This window comes from Thamnophis elegans, chromosome 7 (assembly GCF_009769535.1).
Source record: "Thamnophis elegans isolate rThaEle1 chromosome 7, rThaEle1.pri, whole genome shotgun sequence".
Classification (NCBI taxonomy): Eukaryota; Metazoa; Chordata; class Lepidosauria; order Squamata; family Colubridae; genus Thamnophis; species Thamnophis elegans.
Window position 1 is genome coordinate 55523781 of NC_045547.1, and position 23344 is coordinate 55547124.

At 39.5% G+C, this 23344-nt stretch overlaps 1 protein-coding gene across 4 annotated transcripts in view; it reads right to left on the reverse strand.

The window, feature by feature from the left end:
* DOCK4 (dedicator of cytokinesis 4) overlaps window positions 1-23344 on the reverse strand; it is a 387382-nt gene that overhangs the window by 118669 nt on the left and 245369 nt on the right. For all 4 annotated transcript variants that reach the window (XM_032221143.1, XM_032221144.1, XM_032221142.1 and 1 more), the window contains one exon: window positions 2661-2759. In XM_032221143.1, coding sequence (XP_032077034.1) covers window positions 2661-2759 — 99 coding nt within the window. The remainder of the gene's footprint in view (window positions 1-2660; window positions 2760-23344) is intronic.

The window sequence follows — 23344 nt, forward strand, 5'->3', positions numbered from 1 at the left end:
TGAATCACTGCAATCATTAAGTGACTCACATGTTATTAAATGAATATGGCTTTCTCCATTGACTTTGCTTGTCAGAAGCTGGCTGGGAAGATTACAAATGGTGACCCTGGAACAATGCAACTGACAGTTGCCAATCACCTGAATTTTGATCATGTGACCATGGGACTGCTGCAACAGTTGTAAGTATGAGAATTGGTTATCTCACTTTTTTCACTGCCATTCTAACTTTGAATGGTTGCTAAGTGAATAGTTACAAGTTGAGGACTACCTGAGTAAAATAACTAGCAATAAAAAGCCCTTGAATAAAATTTGAATAGTTTTTTATACATTTTGCTTCTATATTCTACTCTTTTCTGTCTGCTTTATTTCATCTCCTCTTTCTTGCTAATGATCTCTGCATAGAGCAGAGTTCTGCAATTTTGTGGCCTGCAAAGAGGCCATGCATGCAAATTGAAATTAATGCTCAAGATAAAATAAATTTAGTGAAGGGAGACAGGCAGACACACAGTGCCTAACATCTTAGCATCCAGGAGGTTTCATTTACATTGCATAGTAAATTGAAATACATTTTATAGTTCTCCACATTAATTTATATCCAAAGGATTTCTAGTTATGGAACGAACACATGTGCCATTAAGGACAAAGAAATGGACATATAGTATATGATCATGAACTGAAAATGCCGCAGAACATGAATGACTATTGAAATAATGTAATTTTGATGATATCATAATAAAATCAGTTTCTGGTTTGAGTTAGGCAGTAGCAGTTACCCTGGAATATACTACCGTGCTACCCCAAAATATTACCTCCCCCCCCCCAACACACCCTAGTCCAATTTTCACACCTTACACCAATATAAGCCCTACCCCCAAAATAAACCCCAATTAAGCCCTGCCTATATCTGGCTTGGATTAGGTGCAGGTGTCAAAATCAAGCTAGGGAGGGGGTGGCGGTTCTCTATGCATCCCACACCCACTTACCTCATCGCAATGATGAAACAACTCGCGGCAGAATACCCCGAGGCTCCTCTTGCCACTCGAGCCGCTTGTGGTAGAATGCCTTGAGGCTTGTTGCTCCAGTGGAGCTGCTCGTGGCAGAACACCACAAAGCTCGTTGTCTTGCTGGTGGAGCTGCTTGCAGCACAACACAATGAGACTCGTTGCACCAGTGAAGCCCCTCATAGCTGGTTGCTGCATGGTGTGTTGTGGCATTGCCCATACAAGCAGCAGCAGCACCAGTGAGACTAATTGTGCCGTGATCGGCTCCAATGACAACATGAGCCTTGGGGTGTTCTGCAAGTGGCTTCACCAGTACAACAAGCCTCATAGCATTGTGCCATGAGCAGCTCCACTGGCATGATGAGCATCATTGGACCAGTGGAACCATTCACGGTAGGCCTCGAGACTCATAGCATCAGTGGAGCTGCTCAGGGATGAATGCTGTGAGGTTATCTGCGCAAATGTAGCTGCTCACAGGAGAAAGCTTCTCACAACAGAACTTTATGCCCAGATGGAGAAATGACAGAGATTCAAAGCTTCATGTGTTTGCAAAAGGGACAATTTGAAACGGCGGTTTGCAAGCAGACAAAGCATTGTTTTCCTCTGGGCTAAAAGTATTTGGGTACTACCACCAGCCCTGCCCTCTCCGTCCCACAGCCTCGATCAGGGCCATGCTTTCGGAATGCCCCAGCCTCCAGCCACCCTGTCAGGAGGGCAAAGTGCCTCCATGAGGCTCCACAACCGAGAAGTGTTCCAGCAGAAGCTGGGGCCACAGGCAGGGCTTGTGGAGGCCAGGGCATGCTGAGAGCTTGGCCTGTTGCAGCCACAGGCAAGCAGACAGTGGGACAGAGAGGGCCAGCAGTATCTGTACTCCCACTCCCATTGGCCCCTGCGCTTGCTGCCTCCTGCACTTAACAAAAATAAGACCTCCCCAAAAAATAAGCCTATCTGCTTATTTTCAAGCCCAAAAGAAAATAAGACCAGGTCTTATTTTCAGGAAAATACGGTATATACCCATTGTGCATACAGAGTTTTATTAATTGATAACTATAATTTATAAGGTTGCTTGAAATATAAATAAGCCTGCAGATATGAGTATTTAACTATCAATCTGCTATCAAAGCTCAACATATTAATTCATCTTTGATTAACATAGCATATTCAATAATGTTACACATTTGACAGGATAGAGCTGTTTTTATACTATTAGAAATGTGTTTGGGTTCTTAGTTGAGGTGAGAAGTAGACCAGAGAAACCACTGCTGGATTCTTCCAATGCCTGTTCCTTTAGTCTAGAAAGATAATTTCTGTTCCTTTAAATGCACACCTAAATGTCTATTGAGATTCTCAGTCATCCATGTCATGGTTGTCCAAAATATACTTTTTTCAAGAGGGAACTGGACTTCTATTGTTTTTCCTTGAAGATGTTTTGCTTCTCATCCAAGAAGCTTCTTCAGAACTTTATATAGATAAAACTAGTATATTATTGTTTATTATTCTTATAGGGGCTTTCTAAACATGTTGTCTGCTTCTACTAATTATTTTGACCATTATATCAAAGCTGTGCTGGTTGATACATTATATCACTGATCCTATGTCAAGAGAACACACAAATTATAAAATAAATAAATAATCAATCCTGGGGAGAAAAATACTTACTCTCAGCATGTCTCTTGTCTTGAATCTGTCAAGGAGTTGCTGGTAATGTCTGTCAGTCATTTGTCGCAATAATGACAAAAGACAGGAAACAAACTCCCCCTAAAAGAAATAAAAAAAGAAAAGCTTTATAGTCTGAAGGGATGAAAAAAGAATTTTTTTTTTCTATTGATTACTATATACTGTATATTTTGAATGGCTAAGTAGAAGAAATCTCCTTTTGAAAGATTCTGCTTAATCCAAAATATTTTTCCTATTTGGTGCTCTTAGGCTACATATGAAAACTGACATATTAATCAGTAGGCACATTAAAGATATACTTTGATATCCTGGGCACAGCTTCTTGTTGAAGGTATATTCATGTGTTCTTATATTCAATATTTTAAAATGAGATTAGTCTGATATATACAGTATATTAATACTATGGCCTACTATACATAATAGTAGGTGAAAAAAGCAACTGAAAATAGCCTAGTGATTATAGAAATTATTCTAGTGAGGAAAGAAACAGTAGTTCACAAGTTAGAAGGAATCATTATATTAACATATGTTAGATAATTCCAAGGACATGAAGAGAATGTCCAAATAACTTTTGACACAGAAAGTCAGGAGGAAAAATTCTAGAATTTTAATTAAGGAACCCAGACCTTTATAAAGGCTTTAATTTCTATATACTTTGGTGAGGACAAATGCATAACTTCAGTCTTGCCAGTAGAGCAAAAAGGCAACAAAAGAAGGAGCAGGGGCACAAAAGATCAGCTCCTGATTGATAAAATGCTATTAGAAAATTGTAAGAACAGAAAAACGAACTTGAATATGGTCTGGATTGATTACAAAAAGGCATTTGACTCACTGCCGCATAGTTGGATCATAAAATGCTTAGAAACAACTGGCATTAGCAAAAAATTTACATTCTTTACTGAAAAGGCGATGAAAACAGTGGAGAACTGAGTTGGCAGTAGGGAATGAGATCTACGGAATGGTTAATATCAAGCAAGGAATTTTCCAGGGTGATTCACTTTCACCTCTTCTCTTCATCTTCTCTTAAGAGCCAAGGTGGCGCAGTGGTTAAATGCAGCACTGCAGGCTACTGCTAGATCAGCAGGTCAGCGGTTCAAATCTCACCGGCTCAGGGTTGACTCAGCCTTCCATCCTTCCAAGGTGGGTAAAATGAGGACCCAGATTGTTGGGGGCAATATGCTGACTCTCTGTAAAACCGCTTAGAGAGGCCTGAAAGGCCTATGAAGCGGTATATAAGTCTACTGCTATTTCATCATCGCAATGATCCCACTATCAGTAATCTTAAAAAAATGAAATTAGGCTACCAAAGAAGCTGAAAAAATTTCGCATTTACTATATATGGATGATTTGAAACTCTATGGAAAGTCAGAAATAGAAATCCAATCATTGACAAATACAGTCCGAGTATTCAGCACCGATATTTCAATGCAGTTTGGCATGGAAAAATGTGCCACTGTATCCATAAAAGGGGCAAAACCACTACATGTGAGGGAATTGAAATGCCCAATGGCCAACTAATTAAATGCAACGAAAATGAAGCCTCCAAATATTTAGGCATTCTGCAGTTGGATAACATCAAGCATGGAGAAGTAAAAACTATTGTCAGGCGAGAGTACACCAACAGAGTTAGGAAAATTTTGAAATCTAAATTGAACGGTGGAAATACAATCAAGACCATAAATACCTGGGCAATACCAGTTATAAGATACACAGCTGGTATAGTTAACTGGACACAAGCTGATTTGGACATTTTGGACCGAAAAACCAGGAAACTAATGACAATGCATTACAGTTTACATCCACGTGGTGATACTGATAGACTTATCCTGCCCCGAAAATCAGGTGGCAGAGGATTATTACAAGTGAAGCAAATAGTTGAAGAAGAAAAACATGCACTGGCTGATTATTTAAAAGAAAGTCAAGAACATCTATTAATCGAAGTAAAGAACAAAAATCTATTGAAGGTTCAACAGACGAAACAAGAATACAGAAAAGATGTGATAAAATCAAGAATGGAGAGTTGGCAGAAAAAAGCATGGCCAATTTCTGGAAAAAATAAAAGATAAAGTGGACAGTGAAAAAACTTGGTTATGGTTAACAACAGGTACATTAAAGAAAGAAACAGAGTCACTAATCCTGGCTGCGCAAGAACAAGCTATCCGCACAAATGCCATTCAGGCCAAAATCGAAAAATCCTCTGATGATGCCAAATGCAGACTTTGCAAAGAAGCTGATGAAACTGTTGATCACATACTCAGCTGCTGTAAAAAAATCGCGCAGACTGATTATAAATTGCGGCACAATTCAGTAGCACAAATGATCCATTGGAATTTGTGCAAAAATTATAATATTAAAACAGCAACAAACTGGTGGGAACATCAGCCTGAAAAAGTCACCGAAAATCAGATGGTCAAGATCTTGTGGGATTTTCGCATACAAATGGACAAAATACTGGCCCATAATACATCAGACATCACACTGGTTGCGAAAAATAAGGTTACAATTATAGATATCGCAATACCAGGTGATAGCAGGGTCGATGAGAAGGAATATGAAAAAATCACAAAATACCAGGACTTAAAATTAGAAATTCAACAATTATGGCACAAACCAGCAGTGGTAATTCCAGTGGTAATTGGCACACTGGGTGCTATTCCAAAAGCACTGGAATTACATTTAAAACAGTTAAAAATTGACAAAATCACCATTAGTCAAATGCAAAAAGCCGCACTGCTTGGATCTGCATGCATATTACAAAAATATATTACGACTTCCTCGGCCCCTGGGTGGGGCCCGACTAGTAACCAATGCCAAATCCGGCGAAACAACTGGCCGCTGTGATACAATTGTATAATAACAATAACAATAATAATAATGATGATGATGATGATGATGCATGGGCTGTCCATGGAGTTTTTTCCTGAGTAAGTCAATTCCTAAATAATAGTGTCAAGAGCTTAGAGCTATGCCTATGTGAAACTTGACAACACAATTTGTCATTCCTATTCACTCAAAGAGGTGAGAGGTGGCCCAGCTGAGAGGCAGCCCAGTGTCCCAACTGAGAGGTGGCCCAGCAACCCATTGGAGAGGAGGGACAGATGAGCTGAGAGATGGAGAGGAAGCCAGTGACCCAGCCTGACACCTGAGCAGAGCCAGTATGGTGCAAATGGAGGCCACTGAGTAGCAGTTAGGTGGCAGCAGACCAGTGGCTGTGAGCAGCACAGTAGACCTTTAGCATACTTCCAAGAGGCAGGATGCAAGCTTGGCACTGATTTTTTTTTTTACTGCCTTTCCTTAAATCTGGATGATATCCTTAGGATATCTTATGAGGTGAGTGAGACCAGCTGGTATCTTTAAGTGGTGCAAATGGACCTAAGGATTGCTTCTCCCGGGTGTGCTCTTTCTGGAGAGCTTAAATGACCTCTAAAGGGTTTCACTTTATGAGCAAGAGTTGGCTGTTGATAGCATTTTAACTATTTTAATTCCTCAAGGTGCTCTGGCACCCTGCCTGATTTGTAACTCCATCTTGCAGGTATTTCTAACATAATGATTGATATTTAGGGCAACTTTTTGCAAGCAAAGAAGCTTTTTGTATTTTTGTACAGGTAATCCTTGACTTACAACAGTTCATTTAGTGACCAAAGTTACAATGGCCCTGAAAAAAGTGACTTATGACTGTTTTTCACACTTATGACCATTGCAGCATCCTCATGGTCATGAGAGGCCAGGAGAAGTACCCCTCGACATGAGTGGCATCGAGTTGGCCATGCCCATCCAGTCACATGACCACCCAGCCACACCCACCAACTGGTAGTAAAAAAATGTGAATTCCACTACTGGGTGTAAGAAATGAAACTGATGGTTTCCAGACTAGAGAAAATCATTAATACTGAAGAAGTGCCTTTCAAAGAACTCAAGACAATGAGAAAGACAATGAAAAGTTAGGAGGAAAAAAACCCTAGAACTGAAGTGCAGGAGCACAGATTTATATTAGTGTTTTGATTTTTTTTATGCATTCATTTATCTTAAATGTACAATGTCTGCAATAAAGAGACTAACATAGCTAATTTGTGTTCATGAGTAACCCAACTCCTGAAAATAGATGTTGTCTCTGGATTTTGTACCTATGTGAAGCCTGATAGCTACTGGTTTTAGGCTATTTACATTATAGTTGTATACATCTATATAACTATATTTGTTTAACCTGTAATTCAAATAAAAATTTAATATGATTAAAATAAGTATTTCTCCTATTTAAAATTCCTCATATACATGAAAGCTTATGTGGAAAGAATATTCATTTCATTACATGCTTTAATTGTCATGCTGGTATCACTAGAAATTCTAACACTGTTTATTGAATGATTTTGGCAGTAATTGGCTAAATACTTGAACTACAAATAAACCATATCGATTTGTTTCTCAGTATACAACTTAGATCTGTGCTGTTTTCATTGAATATGTGATATAAAGTATGTTTAAGAGAGAAGCATTATGCAACTGAAGATTATAGAAACTTGTTCCTTAGGTTTCATCCTATATCATTAGTTTCTGAACTTTGCAAGGAAAGTTATAATTTCTGTATACATCCACCTACATGTCTCTTAAAAGACTTATTTCACATTTTAACAAACACAGAAAGTTTTCCCGAAAACACACGAAGAACCTGCCACCTACATTCAAACTGAGTGGCATCCTTTTTTTTCACAAATAATTCAAAAGCATTTGGCTCAGTATGTTGCCATAAGCAACTATAGTACTGCATACTTGCTACATAACAGTTTATACATGCCTTATGCTGTGCTATGAGTCATATAAAAATTAAGTATTCAATGTGGTAATTGAAATTTTGTCATACAAAGACTTACATAATATTGTGCCAGGATCCCCCGAGAACCTATTCTTCTACGCCAAAAATAATGTAGACCTTTATGCAATTTTGTAGAAGGTGAATTCAATTGCAAACTAGGTTTCTCAAAAGGAGAATTTCATTAAAATAAAAAACGTTCAATTGAAAACTCTACTTAATTGCCCAAATTTTATTTAGAAACACCTTAGGATGTGTATTATTAAGTGCTGTGGTGCAGTGATTGGAATGCAGTATTGCAGGGTAATTCTGCTGACTCCCAGCAGTTTGATTCTTACTGGCCCAAGGTTAATTCAACCTTCTATCCTTCTGAGGTCAGTAAAATGAGGAACCAGATTGTTGGGGGCAATATGTTGATTCTATAAACTGTTTAGAGAGGGCTGCAAAATACTATGAAGTGGTATAAGTCTAAGTGCTATTGTTATGCCTACTACTAAACTAATGTAATCTTTTTGGATGAATTTATAAAATGTGTTGCTCAAATCTATCAGCATTACAAGTTGTCAGGTCACATGAATTCCTACAGGGACACTGTCATTCTGGGGAGGCTTGGCGGTATCTCTGTATAGGATTTCTGTTTCTATTCCTTGCTTTGCTTTGCTATAATTTTTAGGACCTTGGGAGGGAGAATGGAAAGTGCTTTGAGCCAACTGCCTTATCTCATCTCTGGAGAAGAATGGTCAATTTAAAAAAAAGAAGAAAAGACGAAGTAGAAAATAGAGGACAAAAGGAATTAATGACATATGTAACAACAACTAAGCAACAAGAAGGAAGTGAAGTTGAACAAAAGTGACAAGCAGAACCAGAAGGAACAAGAATAAAGGAGCAGAGAGAAACAAGAGCAACTAGAATGGCAAAAACCACTTATAAGTGACATAACGAAAAAAGAAACAAACTTACTATCAATTAACATTATTGGACTAAACACTCCCATGGAAAGGAGAAGACTTTTTACAAAATTGCAAAAAACAGACTTAGATATATTTTGCTTACAAGAAGTACATATCAAATGACAATACAATAAACTTTTAGAGTACTCCAAAATTTGGAAACTATACTTCTCTCTGGCACAACAAAAGAAAAGGGGGGGGGTAGTCTTATACATCAAAGAAATAATAAAAGCCAAATCTATATACGCAGATGATGCAGGGAGAATATTAATGCAACAATAAACCACAAACTGGTACTTTTGACAGTAATTTACGTACCAAACAACAAGCAAGAAGATTTTTATGGGAAACTCCAGGAGAAAATTGCAGAATTGGACTATGAAAACATTTGCTTAATAAGAGATTTTAATGCAATCACAGATGTAAAGAAGCAATGAAATAAATAAAAAGGCAAGGAAAATTTTACCAAAATCTTTCTTCAAACTAGTGGAGGAAATGAACATTCAAGATATTTGAAGAGAAAGAAACCTGGAGAAAAATCAATATACATACTACTCAAATAGCCATCAATCCTGGTCAAGAATAGACATGGCATGGATGACACCAGGGTTCCACCACAATATCGCGAAGACCTTCAGCGCGGAGACATAAGCGCGAAGGTCTAATCCGCGCCGTCGGAATCGCTGAAGCGAAATCGACGTTAGTGCGGAGACATAAGGGCTTAGGGCAAATCCGTGCCTTTCCATAGTATTTTTTAGCAAAATGGGATGCTAGCGCCGCTTCATCATGCAGGCGCAAATGTTGCAGCTGTCAAAGCTGTCAACTGTCAAATAATCGTGCGCGCGTTGCAAAGCTGTCAAAGGATTCAAACCATTGGGCGCTGTCAAATCTTCGCGTGCACGTTGCAAATGTCAAAGCTGTCAAATGTCAAACCATCACGTGCACGTTGCAACTGTCAAAGCTGTCAAATGGCAAACCATCGCATGGAACTTTGCAACTGTCAAACCTTTCAACTGTCAAACTGACTTGCTGACTGTTTATCTTATTTACTGACATAATAAACTGATTTATTGATTCTGTATATTTACTGACATAATATGCTTCTACTGCTGACTTGCTGACTGTTTATCTTATTTACTGACATAATAAACTGATTTATTGATTCTGTATATTTACTGACATAATATGCGTCTACTGCTGACTTGCTGACTCTTTATCTTATTTACTGACATAATAAACTGATTTATTTATTCTGTAATCGATATCTTTATTCCATTTGATGCAACAAAATAAACTTTTAGTACTACATTTTACTGTCTGTAATTGATATCTTTATTCCCTAACCCTTAACCTAATCCTAAACCTAATCCTAAACCCCTAAACCTAATCCTAACCCTAAACCCCTAAACCTAACCCTAAACCTAATCCTAAACCTAATCCTAAACCTAATCCTAAACCTAACCCTAAACCCCTAAACCTAAACCTAACCCTAAACCTAATCCTACACCTAATCCTAAACCTAATCCTAATCCTAATCCTAATCCTAAACCTAATCCTAAACCCCTAACCCTAAACCTAACCCTAATCCTAAACCCCTAAACCTAGCCCTAAACCTAATCCTAATCCTAAACCCCCAACCCTAACCCTAACCCCCTAAACCTAATCCTAAACCTAATCCTAACCCTAAACCTAAACCCTAAACCTAATCCTAACCCTAAACTCCTAAACCTAATCCTAACCCTAAACCCCTAAACCTAATCTTAAACCTAATCCTAACCCTAAACCTAATCCTAAACCTAATCCTAAACCTAATCCTAACCCTAAACCCCTAAACCTAATCTTAAACCTAATCCTAAACCTAATCCTAAACCTAACCCTAAACCCCTAAACCTAACTTATTTAGTGACATAATAAACTTAATAATAAATAATAATAATAAATAAATAATAAATAATAATAAAACTTGTCCTAAACCCTAAACAAAACCCCTAAACCTCACTTATTTAGTGACATAATAAACTTAATAATAAATAAATAGATAATAAATAATAATAAAACTAGTCCTAAACCCTAAACAAAACCCCTAAACCTCACTTATTTAGTGACATAATAAACTTAATAGTAAATAAATAAATAAATAAATAATAAATAAATAAATAATAATAAAACTAGTCAACAAAACTGATCGATTTGATGCAACAAAATAAACTTTTATTTACATTTCACTGTTTCAAAACATTCAAAAGCTGCATTTTACATTTAAAACATTTAAAAAATACTGCGGTTAAAACAAACGTTAATTCAAAGCATTCACTTTTGCGCGCGCTTAAAACAAACTCAAAAGCATTACACAAACGTTAATTCAAAGCATTCACTTTTCGCGCTGCCGTCGTCGCGCTGATATCGACGCGGTAATGTGGGCGCGCTAATGACGACGCGTACTTGTCAACGCGTATTTGTCGGCGCTCTTTTGTCTAGCGCGGTTTTGTCGTGCCACGTGACACCAGAAGTAAGTACCAATATACAGTAAATAGAAATAGAACCAAATATATGACAAACCACAATTCAGTCAGGATTAAATGGAAAGGATACAAGAAAAAAGTGAGATGGATATTGAATTAATTCATATTAAAGACAAGGAATTCATACAAATAATAGAAAAAGAAATGACATTCTTTTAAAAAGAAAATAGAAAGGAAGAGACCTCACTACAAAACATATGGGATACAGTGAAGGCATACTTCTGAGGACTAGCTATTTCTTATACAGGAAGGAAAAATAAAGAAAAGAAACAACAACAAAAAACACTGGAGGGAGAATACAACAGATTGGAACTGGAATTGCACAAAAAAAACACAAGAAAAGCAGCTCAAAAACCAAATGGAAATAATAAAACACAAACTGATCCTACTCTAAAAAGAAGAATTAGCATGCAAAATTAAGAGTATGAAACAAACCTTTTTCAAAAATGCCAATAAACCAGGAAGATGGTTGGCATATAAATTTTAAAAAGGGGAAAAACATACGAAACTTGATAGACTAGAAAGGTATATTACAACATCAAAATGACAGCAAAAAAATAGTAATCCAGAACTACTATGAAAATCTGTATGATCAAGAGCAACTATTGGAGAATAAAATAAAACAATATCTAGAAGAGGCCAGGTTACCTAAAGTCCCTGAAGAAATAAGATCTTCACTAAATGAAAGAATAACAATGTTTGAATGAACAGAGGCAATTAAGAGACAGAAGAAGAATAAAACTCCAGGACCAGATGGCTTATTGGCAGAATTCTATAAATAATTACAAGTCCCCCTGGGACTGGGACTACTGGAAGTTTACAATGAAGTCTTACTAAAAGCTAAGATACCAAAATCCTGAATGGAAGCAAATATCACCCTCATACCAAAAGAAAATGCAGACTTATCACAGATTAAAAACTATAAACCCATCTCACTTTTAAATGTGAACTATAAAATGTATACATCAATAATATCCGAAAGATTGAAGAGATTCCTGAATGAATTTATACATTCGGACCAGAATGGTTTGCTGCCAAATAGACAAATCAAAAATAATATGAGAATAATTCTGAACACATTGGAACATGATGAAGCATGCCCAGAAATACAAATGATGCTGATGTTTCTTGATACGCAGAAAGCATTCAACAATGTAAACTGGCGATTCATGATAATACAGCTAAAATATATGGAATTTTGGGGGAAATTCACCAATATGATCAAGGCAATATACACAAAACAGACTGTAAAAGTGTTTGTGAATGGGAACATAACAGAATATTAATATTAAAAGAGGCACAAGACAAGGATGCTCATTGTTCCCCTTAATATTTATTCTGACTCTGGAAGAGTTAAATAGAAACATCTGCCAAGACATAGAAATAAAAGGCATGGAGATAAAAAAAGACTAATACAAACTACATGCGTTTGCAGATGATTTGGTGTTTATTATAGAAAAACTGCAAGAAACAGGACCCAAACTATTGAAGAAAATAGAAGACTATGGTTATGTTGCAGGATTAAAAATAAACAAAGAGAAAACTAAAATCTTAGTTAAAAATCATACAAAGAACAGAAAAAAGATTTAGAAAAGATAGATATTCAAATAATTAAAAAAGTAAAATATTTGAGAACACATCTATCAGCGAGATATGTAACTTTAAAAGAAGTTAATTACTTAAAATTAACACAGCAAATTAAATTGGATCTGGAAAAGTTCTCTATTTCTATTTCCTTCAGGTTGACTTCCTGTTTTTCTAGGGGGCATGTCATGTCCCATAGATTACTATAGGGATGCTGTCATTCTGGTGGGATGGGGGAGGCTTGTATGGGGTTTCTGTTTCTATTCCTTCCTTTGTTTTGCTGTAACTATCAGAACCTTGGAAGGGGGAATGAAATGTGCCTTGAGCCAGCTGCCTTATCTCATCTCTGGAGAAGACCAGCAGCGTTGCCTTGGAGACCGGTGTTTATCACCTTCTTGGCCTGAGTTTCCTATAACATCTTCAGACACTGGGATTGGCTGGATGATGTATTGGACTTTGGGAGGGGCTCTGTCTGCAATGTTTTAATCTAACATTTCAAGCTGGAAAACTTAATTCCATATCTAGATCTCTTGCTATCACAATTTCCAATAAAAGTTTCCTTTTGAAATGGCTTTCATTTCAAGAGTTCTGCATTCTTGAGAAGACTGGTGAGGCAGGACCTTACACAAGTACTCCTTTAAAAAGTTAAAGATTAAGGAATATTACAATTGTATCCTGGAGTTAGAGAAAAATAATTTACACATAGTCTATAATACTTATTGCTGGTAGAAAATGATATAATCCAGACTTAGGTTTATAAAATATTTGCTGTTATACTAATGTTCAGAATGCACTGTAAGAATCCATCTTCCATTATAAATTACAGTAAAACCTTTGAAAGTTGACCACCTAAGGGACTGAACAAAAGTGGTCAACATACGGAGGTGCTCAACATACGAATGAGGTACATGTGTCTTATTTTATTGTATAGCTTTTATTAGAGAATGTGATGCAGAAACACACATAGTGAAAATACAGGAAAACCATTCATATAATACTGTATCATACAAAATCAATACATTTATGTGTGGCGTTTTTTTTGTGTGTGTGTGGTTTAATGATTCTTTTTGAAAAAGAGAGTCAATTTTAGACTGTTTCTTATTCTTATTATGAAGGTAAGTGGATAAGCACTCTCAACACTGGCTATACCACTCAGCATACTGGGCATTTTTTCACAGCAAATGACTTTAACTGCATTATCAAATGACTGACATCCTCTGCTTTCAGAATATCTATAATTTTTGTGTTCTCATTTAATTCTTCTGCTTCATCAGTTGCTTCCAGCATTTTCCTGCTGGGCTGTACCTTGGTCAGTACTGATTGGAAAATTGCCTCTGGGTCAGGATTAGGGTTAGGATTTTACTTTTGCAGAAAGACCATAGGTTTGCATTTTAGCAATGACCCACTGCAGTAGCTGGTTTCGGAAGTGCATTTTGAATGTTTTGATTATGCTTTGGTTGAGAGGTTAAATTTTTGATGTAGTATTTGGAGACAAGAATTTCTGTTTCACATTTGTAAGATGATTCACTTGGGTATGGCCACAACAGTTGTCCACTTCAAGCAGAATGGACCATTTCTTCTCCTTCATTTCTCAGTCAATACCTCTTATCCACTCCTCAAATAGGATACCAGTCATCTATACAGATTTGTTAGATTTCCAGGTGATGGGAAGGTCTTTGGGCTGCAGGTACTTGAATGAGCATGGCTTTGTCAATTTACCAGTCACCAAAGTTTTAACTTCTCTCCAGTTAAGCTAGCACACAGCAGAACTGTGAGATGGTCTTTAAAAAGTTTTCCACTTGAACTTCCGGGGCGGGACCTTGCTGTTGGCGGTGGCTTAATTGAGCTGCCCCCAGGTTTCTAGTCGCGTTATCTGCCTAAATACCTGGTAGATACCTCATTCTTCAGGCAAAGAAGAATGAGAGAGAGATCCAGCTGGTAAGAGCTTTCTTTGAAGTTTGCAGCTTTTTTTTTCTGCTGCGAACAGAAGGGGGGGGCAACCAAGGCTGAATCATATCTCCGTGCCAGAAACCTTGGCTGTTTTCATTACGGCGCGAAGTAAGGAACCCCCTCTTAGGACAATTTTTGAGATATTTATCTGAAACTAATACAAGCAGAGTCCATACCTGAGAACCTTATCTGCTTTTCCTTCCGGCCCTATGAGTCCCACTCCAAGGCCAGATGGCGCGAGTAATCAGGACCCTGGTCTCAGGCTGCTGTCGCTAAATGCCAGGTCTGTAGTTCATAAGGCTCCTCTCGTTCGGGACTTAATTTTAGACGAGAGGGCAGACCTGGCATGTATTACTGAAACCTGGCTGGGCCCGGAGGGAGGAGTCCCCCTCATAGAGATGTGCCCAGAGGGCTTTCAGGTGCTCCAGCAGCCGCGAGCCCAGGGAAGGGGTGGAGATGTGGCCATTGTTATCCGAGAGTCTCTAGCACCTCGTAGGATCCCTGCTCCGGAGCTTGTCGGGTGTGAGTCCCTGCTGGTGAAGTTGGACCTCAAGGGTCAAGTGGGTGTGCTGCTAACGTACCTGCCTCCCAACTGCGTTGCAACAGCCCTCCCCTCGCTCCTCGAGTCAATAGCCGAGCTGGCAGTTGAGTTCCCCAGACTTATGGTTCTGGGGGATTTCAACTTGCCTTCGCTCGGTGAACACTCTGATGGAGCGCAGGAGTTCATGGCTTCCATGACAACCATGGGCTTGACCCAAGTAATCCGGGGACCAACCCACTCAGCGGGTCACACGCTTGACGTCGTATTTCTCTCGGAGCAGTGGAATTGTGATCTTGGTCTGAGGGGTAGCGAGATCTTGCCCCTGTCATGGTCGGACCACTACCTATTGAGGCTTGACTTTTGGAGACCAAACCCCCACTGTAAGGAGGAGGAACCGACCAGGTGGTTCCACCCCAGGCGACTTATGGACCCTTTGGGGTTCCAGAAGGAGCTTGGGGTTATTCCTGATACTCTCGCCCGCAGTCCGGTGGAGACTCTGGTTGCTGCCTGGAACTCGGCAGCGACAGAGTCTCTTAACCGGATTGCGCCTCTACGGCCGCTCCGAGGCAGTGGATCCCGGAGGGCTCCTTGGTTCACTGAGGAACTCCGGGAGATGAAGCGCCGGAAGAGACGCCTAGAGCACAATTGGAGGTCCAGTAAATCCGAATTGAGCCGAGCACTTTTAACAACCTGCATCAGAGAATACATTCGAGCAATCAGGACATCTAAGAGATCACATATTGCCTCTCTGATTGCGTCCGCTGAGTCACGCCCAGCCGCCCTGTTTAGGATAACCCGTTCCCTCCTAAATAGGAGGGACACGGGCGATCCGCTGCAGGGCAGGGCTGAGGATTACGTCCAATTCCTCGCGGACAAGGTTGCTCGGCTCCGGGCGGACCTGGACTCCAATTCTGCAGAACCAGCCGAGGCACTAAGGGATAATCTGGTAAGCCATCGCTGGATTGATTTTCAAGCTGTTACCCCTGAGGACGTGGACAAGGCGATGAGAGCTGTTGGCGCCTCAACATGTGTGCTGGACCCGTGCCCCTCCTGGCTGGTTGTAAACAGCAGAGAGGTGACACGAGGCTGGATCCAGGCGGTTGTTACCGCCTCCTTACGGGAGGGGGTCTTTCCCCCCCGCTTTAAAGGCAGCGGTGGTGAGACCCCTCCTGAAGAAACCATCCTTGGATCCAGCCGTTTTAAACAACTATCATCCAGTCTCCAACCTCCCCTTTGTGGGGAAGGTTGTTGAGAAGGTGGTGGCCTTTCAGCTCCAGCGATCCTTGGAGGAAGCCAGTTATCTTGATCCATTCCAGTCCGGCTTCAGACCTGGCTACAGCACAGAAACCGCTTTGGTCGCGTTGACTCATGATCTCTGGAGAGCCAGGGATGGAGGCCATGCCTCCATCCTGGTGCTTCTTGACCTCTCGGCGGCTTTCGATACCATTGACCATGGTATCCTTCTGCGACGACTGCGGGAGGTGGGGGTGGGAGGCACTGTTTTACGGTGGTTCTCCTCTTACCTCTCGGACAGGTCGCAGTCGGTGTTAGTTGGAGGGCAGAGATCGACCCCTAGGCCCCTAACACATGGGGTGCCGCAGGGTTCGGTCCTGTCCCCCCTTCTTTTCAATATCTACATGAAACCGCTGGGTGAGATCATCCGACGGCACGGGATAAAATACCACCAGTATGCGGACGATACACAGTTGTATCTGTCCGCCCCGTGCCAACTCAATGAAGCGATGGACGTGATGAGCCAGGGCCTGGAGGCTGTTAGGGACTGGATGGGGGTCAACAAGCTTGTTCTCAATCCAGATAAGACCGAGTGGCTGCTGTGCTTCCCTCCCACGAATTGGCCAAGTGTTCCATCTCTCAGGCTGGGGGGTCAAATTGTACGCCCCTCAGATAGGGTTCGCAACTTGGGAGTCCTCCTGGACCCTCAGCTGACTTTTGAACACCATTTGTCAGCTGTAACCAGGGGGGCATTTGCCCAGGTTCGCCTGGTGCACCAGTTGCGTCCCTACCTGAACCGGGAGGCCCTCACAACAGTCACTCGTGCCCTTGTGACCTCTAGGCTGGAGTACTGCAATGTGCTCTACATGGGGCTGCCCTTGAAGAGTATTCGGCGACTTCAGCTGGTCCAGAATGCAGCCGCGCGAGGGATCGTGGGTGCACCCCGATTCACCCACGTAACACCTATCCTCCGCGAGCTGCACTGGCTGCCTGTTGATCTCCGGGTGCGCTTCAAGGTGCTACTTGTCACCTACAAAGCCCTTCATGGTATTGGATCTGGGTACTTGAGAGACCGCCTACTGCCAATTACCTCCACTAGACCGATAAGATCGCATAGATTAGGCCTCCTCCGAATTCCATCAGCCAGCCAGTGTAGACTGGCAACTACCTGGAGGAGAGCCTTCTCGGTGGCTGCTCCAACCCTCTGGAACGAACTCCCCGTGGAGATCTGGACCCTCACCACCCTCCAGACCTTCCGTGCTGCCCTTAAAATCTGGCTATCCCGGCTGGCCTGGGGTTAAAGACTCCAACCCCTACTTGAATTGTATGACTGTTGAGTTCTTAAATGATGTAGTGCCTTTATGTTGTAAATTGTTTGTCCTCCCCCCCCCTTTTGAACTGTGAGCCGCCCTGAGTCCCCCCAGGGAAAAGGGCGGCATACAAATAAAGTGAAACTGAAACTAAAAAAAAATCCTAGCTTCAGTTTTACAAGAGTTTCCTTCGTGCAATTGGTTTCTTAAAAAAAATAAGCTCCTAAAATGGCGATTCTGCAGCTTCTGCAATTGCAATAATGGTACATTCCTAACTCTTCGGCAAAGACAGTGATAAAAAAGATCAAAGGAATAGCCTCTCACTAATTAGTTTCACTTCTCTGAAGAGCTTACAAGACTTTTTTCTTATCAACCTTTAAAAGTTTTAAAAGACTCTTTGCTAATATAGAGACATTCCAAACAGAGGTGAATATACTGAACTGTTTTGGTATAATGCTAATCTTTTGAAACCTTCCGCAAACTTTCTGCAAAAAGGGAGGAATAGTTTGCAAGCAGTATCTTATTAATTAGCCTTACTTCTCTGAAGAGTTTACAAGACTTTCCTCTTATTAACTTTGCAAATATATATCTTCGATATAGAGAAGTCTAAAATGGCGCTGAATATGCCGAGCTGCTTTGTTACAACGCCCTTTTCTGAAAACTTTTGAAAACCCCCTAAGAACAAATAAAGAGGTGACCAATTTTTTTTTTTTTTTTTTTGTAAGCTGCACAGCGGGCCAGCAGAGTTTGATTAATTGCTTGAAGAAAAGACATAATGGCATCAAAATTAAATCCTGGGAAATTACCTCCTAGGAGTACGTCCCCCATACCTGGCACAAAGTTGCAGCCTCCACCCTCTATGCCCCCTAGTGGAGATTTGCTAACGAAAGAATTCTTTTTGGAAACTTTTAGAGAATTTAGAGAGCAGAATTTAGAAACTTTCAGAGAATTCAGAGAGGAAATAAAGAATGAGATGAAAGTCTTATATGATAAGTTTGATACTAGGATCGCCAAAATAAATGATGATATGATGGGACTTGTAAATGTACTGACAGAATATGTTTCTGGAATGGAAGATAACTTAGAGGTTCTTAATGAAGCCAACACTAATTTGACATCCAAAACTGAAGTGGTGCAACAAAAAGTTGAAAATGCTGAAAAACAAATTATTATGATACAGTACAGACAGATGGAGCTTGCATTAAGAGTCAGGGGGCTGCGTGAAGATAAACAGGAGAACTTGAAGCAGATTTTTTCAGAGGCTTTTGACCGTCTGGTGGGAAGACTGGGGTCCAACTTTGACTGGCAGATCGATAAAATTTATCACGTTAACTCTTGGGCGGCAAAACAGAAGCAACTCCCCCGAGATGTAGTTATATACTTTGATACAACAGAGTTCAGAAACATGATACTACAAGAGTCCTATAACACCAGGCTTCAAATTGGCGGACAGGATTTGATTGTCTTGAAAGAAATACCACCTCAAATGCTAAGAGCCAGGAGAGATTATGCTTTTCTAGTGGAAGAGCTCAGAAACCGTCAGATACAGTATAGATGGGATGTGCCATTTGGTATTATAATTACATTTGGCAAGCAAAGATATCGTCTCAACTCTGTATGGAAAGCTCGAGATTTCTATCACAAGATTCTGAAGGTGGGACACCCTGAATCATCTGCATCTGGAGAAAGACCACGAGAAGGACAAGATAAACAGCAAACCACACAACTACCAGACAAAACGTACCATCTCCTCCTCCCGGAAGGGCAAGGGGTCAGGGAACAAAGACCTAGCCGTATGACTACCAGACAAATGGAAAAACAAGCAACAATGCAACAATCTCAACAATCACCGGCCATTGACCAAGGAGTTACAGCAACAAGCTCAGAAGCCGTGGGAGGAGCTAGGCCAAAGGTTAGACAGGCCATGCAGGAGGCTCTAAAAAAGCTTCAGGCAACCAAAAATGACAACTAAGATTTTGACATGGAATGTCAATGGACTGAACTCTCCACAGAAGAGAAAGAAAATATTTCACTATCTCAAACAGTTCAAGAATGATATAATTTGTCTGCAAGAAACTCATATCAAATCAACTGACCAAAAATATTTGTTTAACCCCAAACTTGGTCAACATTTTGTGACCTCTGCTACGGAAAAGAAAAATGGCATAGTTGTATACTTAAGAAAAGACATTAAGGCTGAACTAATTGAAGCAGATCCCTTTGGAAGATATATCGCACTAGACCTAATCTTAGAAGGGAAAAAGACATTACTTTTGGGAATTTATGCTCCTAATCAACAGCAAGACGGATTTTATAGAAATCTTCATGCTAAATTAGTACAGTGGGACTTTAAGTCTTGTATACTATTGGGTGACTGGAACGGCGTGATTGACACTAAAAGAGATAAGAAGACCTCTTGCCCAAATACTAAAATCCGAGCTAAGTTACCCAAATCTTTTTTTGACATGATGGACGACTTCGAATTGAGAGACGTTTGGCGAGAAAGAAATGCAGAGGAATATGACTTCACCTTTTTTTCTGATAGACATCAATCCCTTTCAAGGATTGATTTTATACTAATCACTAATGATTTACTTTCTAGGGTGAAGAAGACAAAGATTGCGGCGAGGGTTCTTTCAGATCATAACCCAGTTTGGATGGAATTGGGAAGGGTAGTGCAGGCAAGAAGGTCTTGGAGGTTGAATGAAAACTTATTTAGATATGAAAAGTACATTAATGATTGTAAAAAATTGTTATCTGAATACTTTGTTCTCAACATGAATAAGGGTACATCTATGGAATTTGTATGGGATGCAAGCAAAGCGTATATGAGAGGAGTACTGATGAATATAAACAAAATACATAGACATAAACAAGGGCTGAAACGAAAAGAATTGGAAGAGGAAATTAAAGGGAAAGAGTTGGAACTAACATTAAATCCAGGCGATACAAAGGCTAAGGAAGCAATCTCCATATTAAAATCCCAATTTGATATGTTGATCTCTGACCAGGTAGCCACTAGTTTATTATATGCAAAACACAACACTTTCTGTAACGCAAACAAACCAGGCAGGTGGTTGGCTTATCAGATTAGGAAAAAAAGAAAAATTCGAAATGTATCCAAATTGTGTTATAGAGGGAAGGAGGTGTTTCAACAGGAGGAGATTCAAAAGGCATTTCGGGAATTTTTTACAGAATTGTACAAAGGGGACAAAATTAGGGGTTTAGATATAGACAAGTACTTAGATAAAGAGAAAATACCCCTAGTTAGAGAAGAGTACTGGCAAAAGTTGAACCAACCAATAACCTCTGAGGAAATCGTGCAGGTAATCAAACAACTAAAGTTAGGGAAAGCGCCAGGTGCAGATGGCCTGACAGCGGTTTACTATAAAAACTTACAGCTAGAAATGGTAGAACCTCTTAGAGAACTATTTAATAAAATTCAAACGGAAGGTAAAGTGCCCCCATCATGGAAGACAGCGTTTATATCGTTGATACCCAAAGAAGATCAAGATATTACCCAACCAAAAAATTATAGACCTATTTCATTACTTAATGTAGATTCTAAAATTTTTACTAAAATATTAGCAAATAGGTTAATGGTGGTTATTCAACATTTGATACATACCGACCAAACAGGTTTTATACAGGGGAGACAGATGAAGAGTAATGTTAGAGTAATCATTAATGCTTTAGAATATTTGGGAAAGAACAATCAAATCCCTGCTGCGTTCATATTTCTGGATGCTGAGAAGGCCTTTGATCGAGTTAATTGGCAATTTCTGTTGAAGATATTGCAAAAAATGCAGATAGGAGATAGCTTTTTACGGTCAATTAAAGCAATATACCAACAGCAAACAGCTCAAATCATAGTCAACGGAAGTTTAACAGACTCCTTTCAAATCGAAAAAGGTAGAAGACAGGGCTGTCCTTTGTCCCCACTATTGTTCATTATAACTTTGGAAGTATTATTGAATAAAATACGGGGCTTGGATAGTCTAAAAGGGATGAAGATTAGGCAGCAAGAATACAGACTCCGCGCTTTTGCGGATGATTTGGTCATAATATTGGAACAACCGCCGGAATCCAGTATGGTTTTAATGAACACGATTAATCAATATGGTCAAGTGTCTGGTTTTAAAATAAATTTAGGAAAAACCAAAATATTAGCTATAAATATGAATACTAAACAAAAGGAAGAACTAGGAGGGATGCTAGGATGTGAGGTAGTTAAAAAAGTCAAATATCTTGGGGTCAATATCTTAGCCTCAAATGGGAAACTATATAAGCATAATTATGAACCACTTTGGCGGAGTATACAGATAGAGATGGAAAAATGGGAGAAATTGCACTTATCTCTGCTGGGGAGGATAGCGGCAGTGAAAATGAACATTTTACCAAAATTTTTATTTCTTTTTCAAATGCTACCTATACTTAAAAAAGATGCGAATCTTTTAGAATGGCAGAAGAGTATCAATAAATTTGTATGGGCTGGAAAGAAGCCGAGGGTAAAGATGAAAATAATGCAAGATGTACGCGAGAGAGGAGGCATGAAATTACCTAATCTAAAATTATATTATGAGGCAGTGGCCCTATCCGCAATTAGTGATTGGACCCATTCAACTAATGATAGAATATTGAATATCGAGGGACATGATCTGGTATATGGTTGGCATGCTTACTTGTTATTCAACAAAAAATTGGATAAGAACTTTAAAACTCATATTTTAAGAAATGCTTTATTGCGGGTCTGGAAAAAATATCAACATAAACTAAATGATAAGTTACCCATGTGGGCAATTCCTAGACATGCAATTGAAAATATGAATATAGAACAAAAACACGATAGAACCACTTACAGACAACTTCTCACTTCAGAAAGGGGGGTGCTACAATTAAAATCTTTAGAGGTACTAAAAGAGGAGAAGGTAGTTCAAACATGGTTCCAGTATGGCCAATTACAGGCCAGGTGGAAAATAGACCAAAAAACTGGTTTTGTCAAAGTTGAGGATAATTTGTTTAAACAAATAAGAGATCAAAGCTTAATGCATATAAAGAGGATATATAATGTACTAATACAGATGGATTCGGAAACGGAATTGGTTAAAGACTGTATGATAAAGTGGGCTCAGAATATTGAAGAACCAATAATGCTGGACACGTGGGAAAAAATATGGGTAAGAAATGTGAAATTTTCACAAGCACAAAATTTGAGAGAAAATTTTTATAAGATGTTTTATAGATGGCATTTAGATCCTAAAAAGCTGGCTTCTATGTATCCGAATGTACAGCCTAAATGTTGGAGATGTGGTTCTCTCGGTGCTACATATTTTCATATATGGTGGACTTGTCGAAAGGTTAAGGCATTTTGGATAAAAATGTGGTGGATCATGCAAAATATCTTCAAAAGAAGGATAAAATTCACTCCTCAGTTATTTTTACTAGGTATATGTACTGACTTTACAGTGGCAGAGACCAATTTGGTTCTGCACCTAATAACGGCAGCAAGACTGTTGGTGGCGCAATACTGGAAGAAGGAAAACGTGCCTACAACTCAAGAATGGACATTGAAAGTTACAAACCTAGCCGAGACGGCTAAAATATCAGCATATCTTAAAGACCACTCAAATGAGAGATATAAACGAGACTGGAAAAAATGGATTGACTATACACAAAACAAATATGGGACTAAGAAATTCCAGATAGCCTATGCTTAAGATTAGGAATAAGTTAAACTGCTTAAAGTTTGGGTAACAGCAAGAAGCTGAG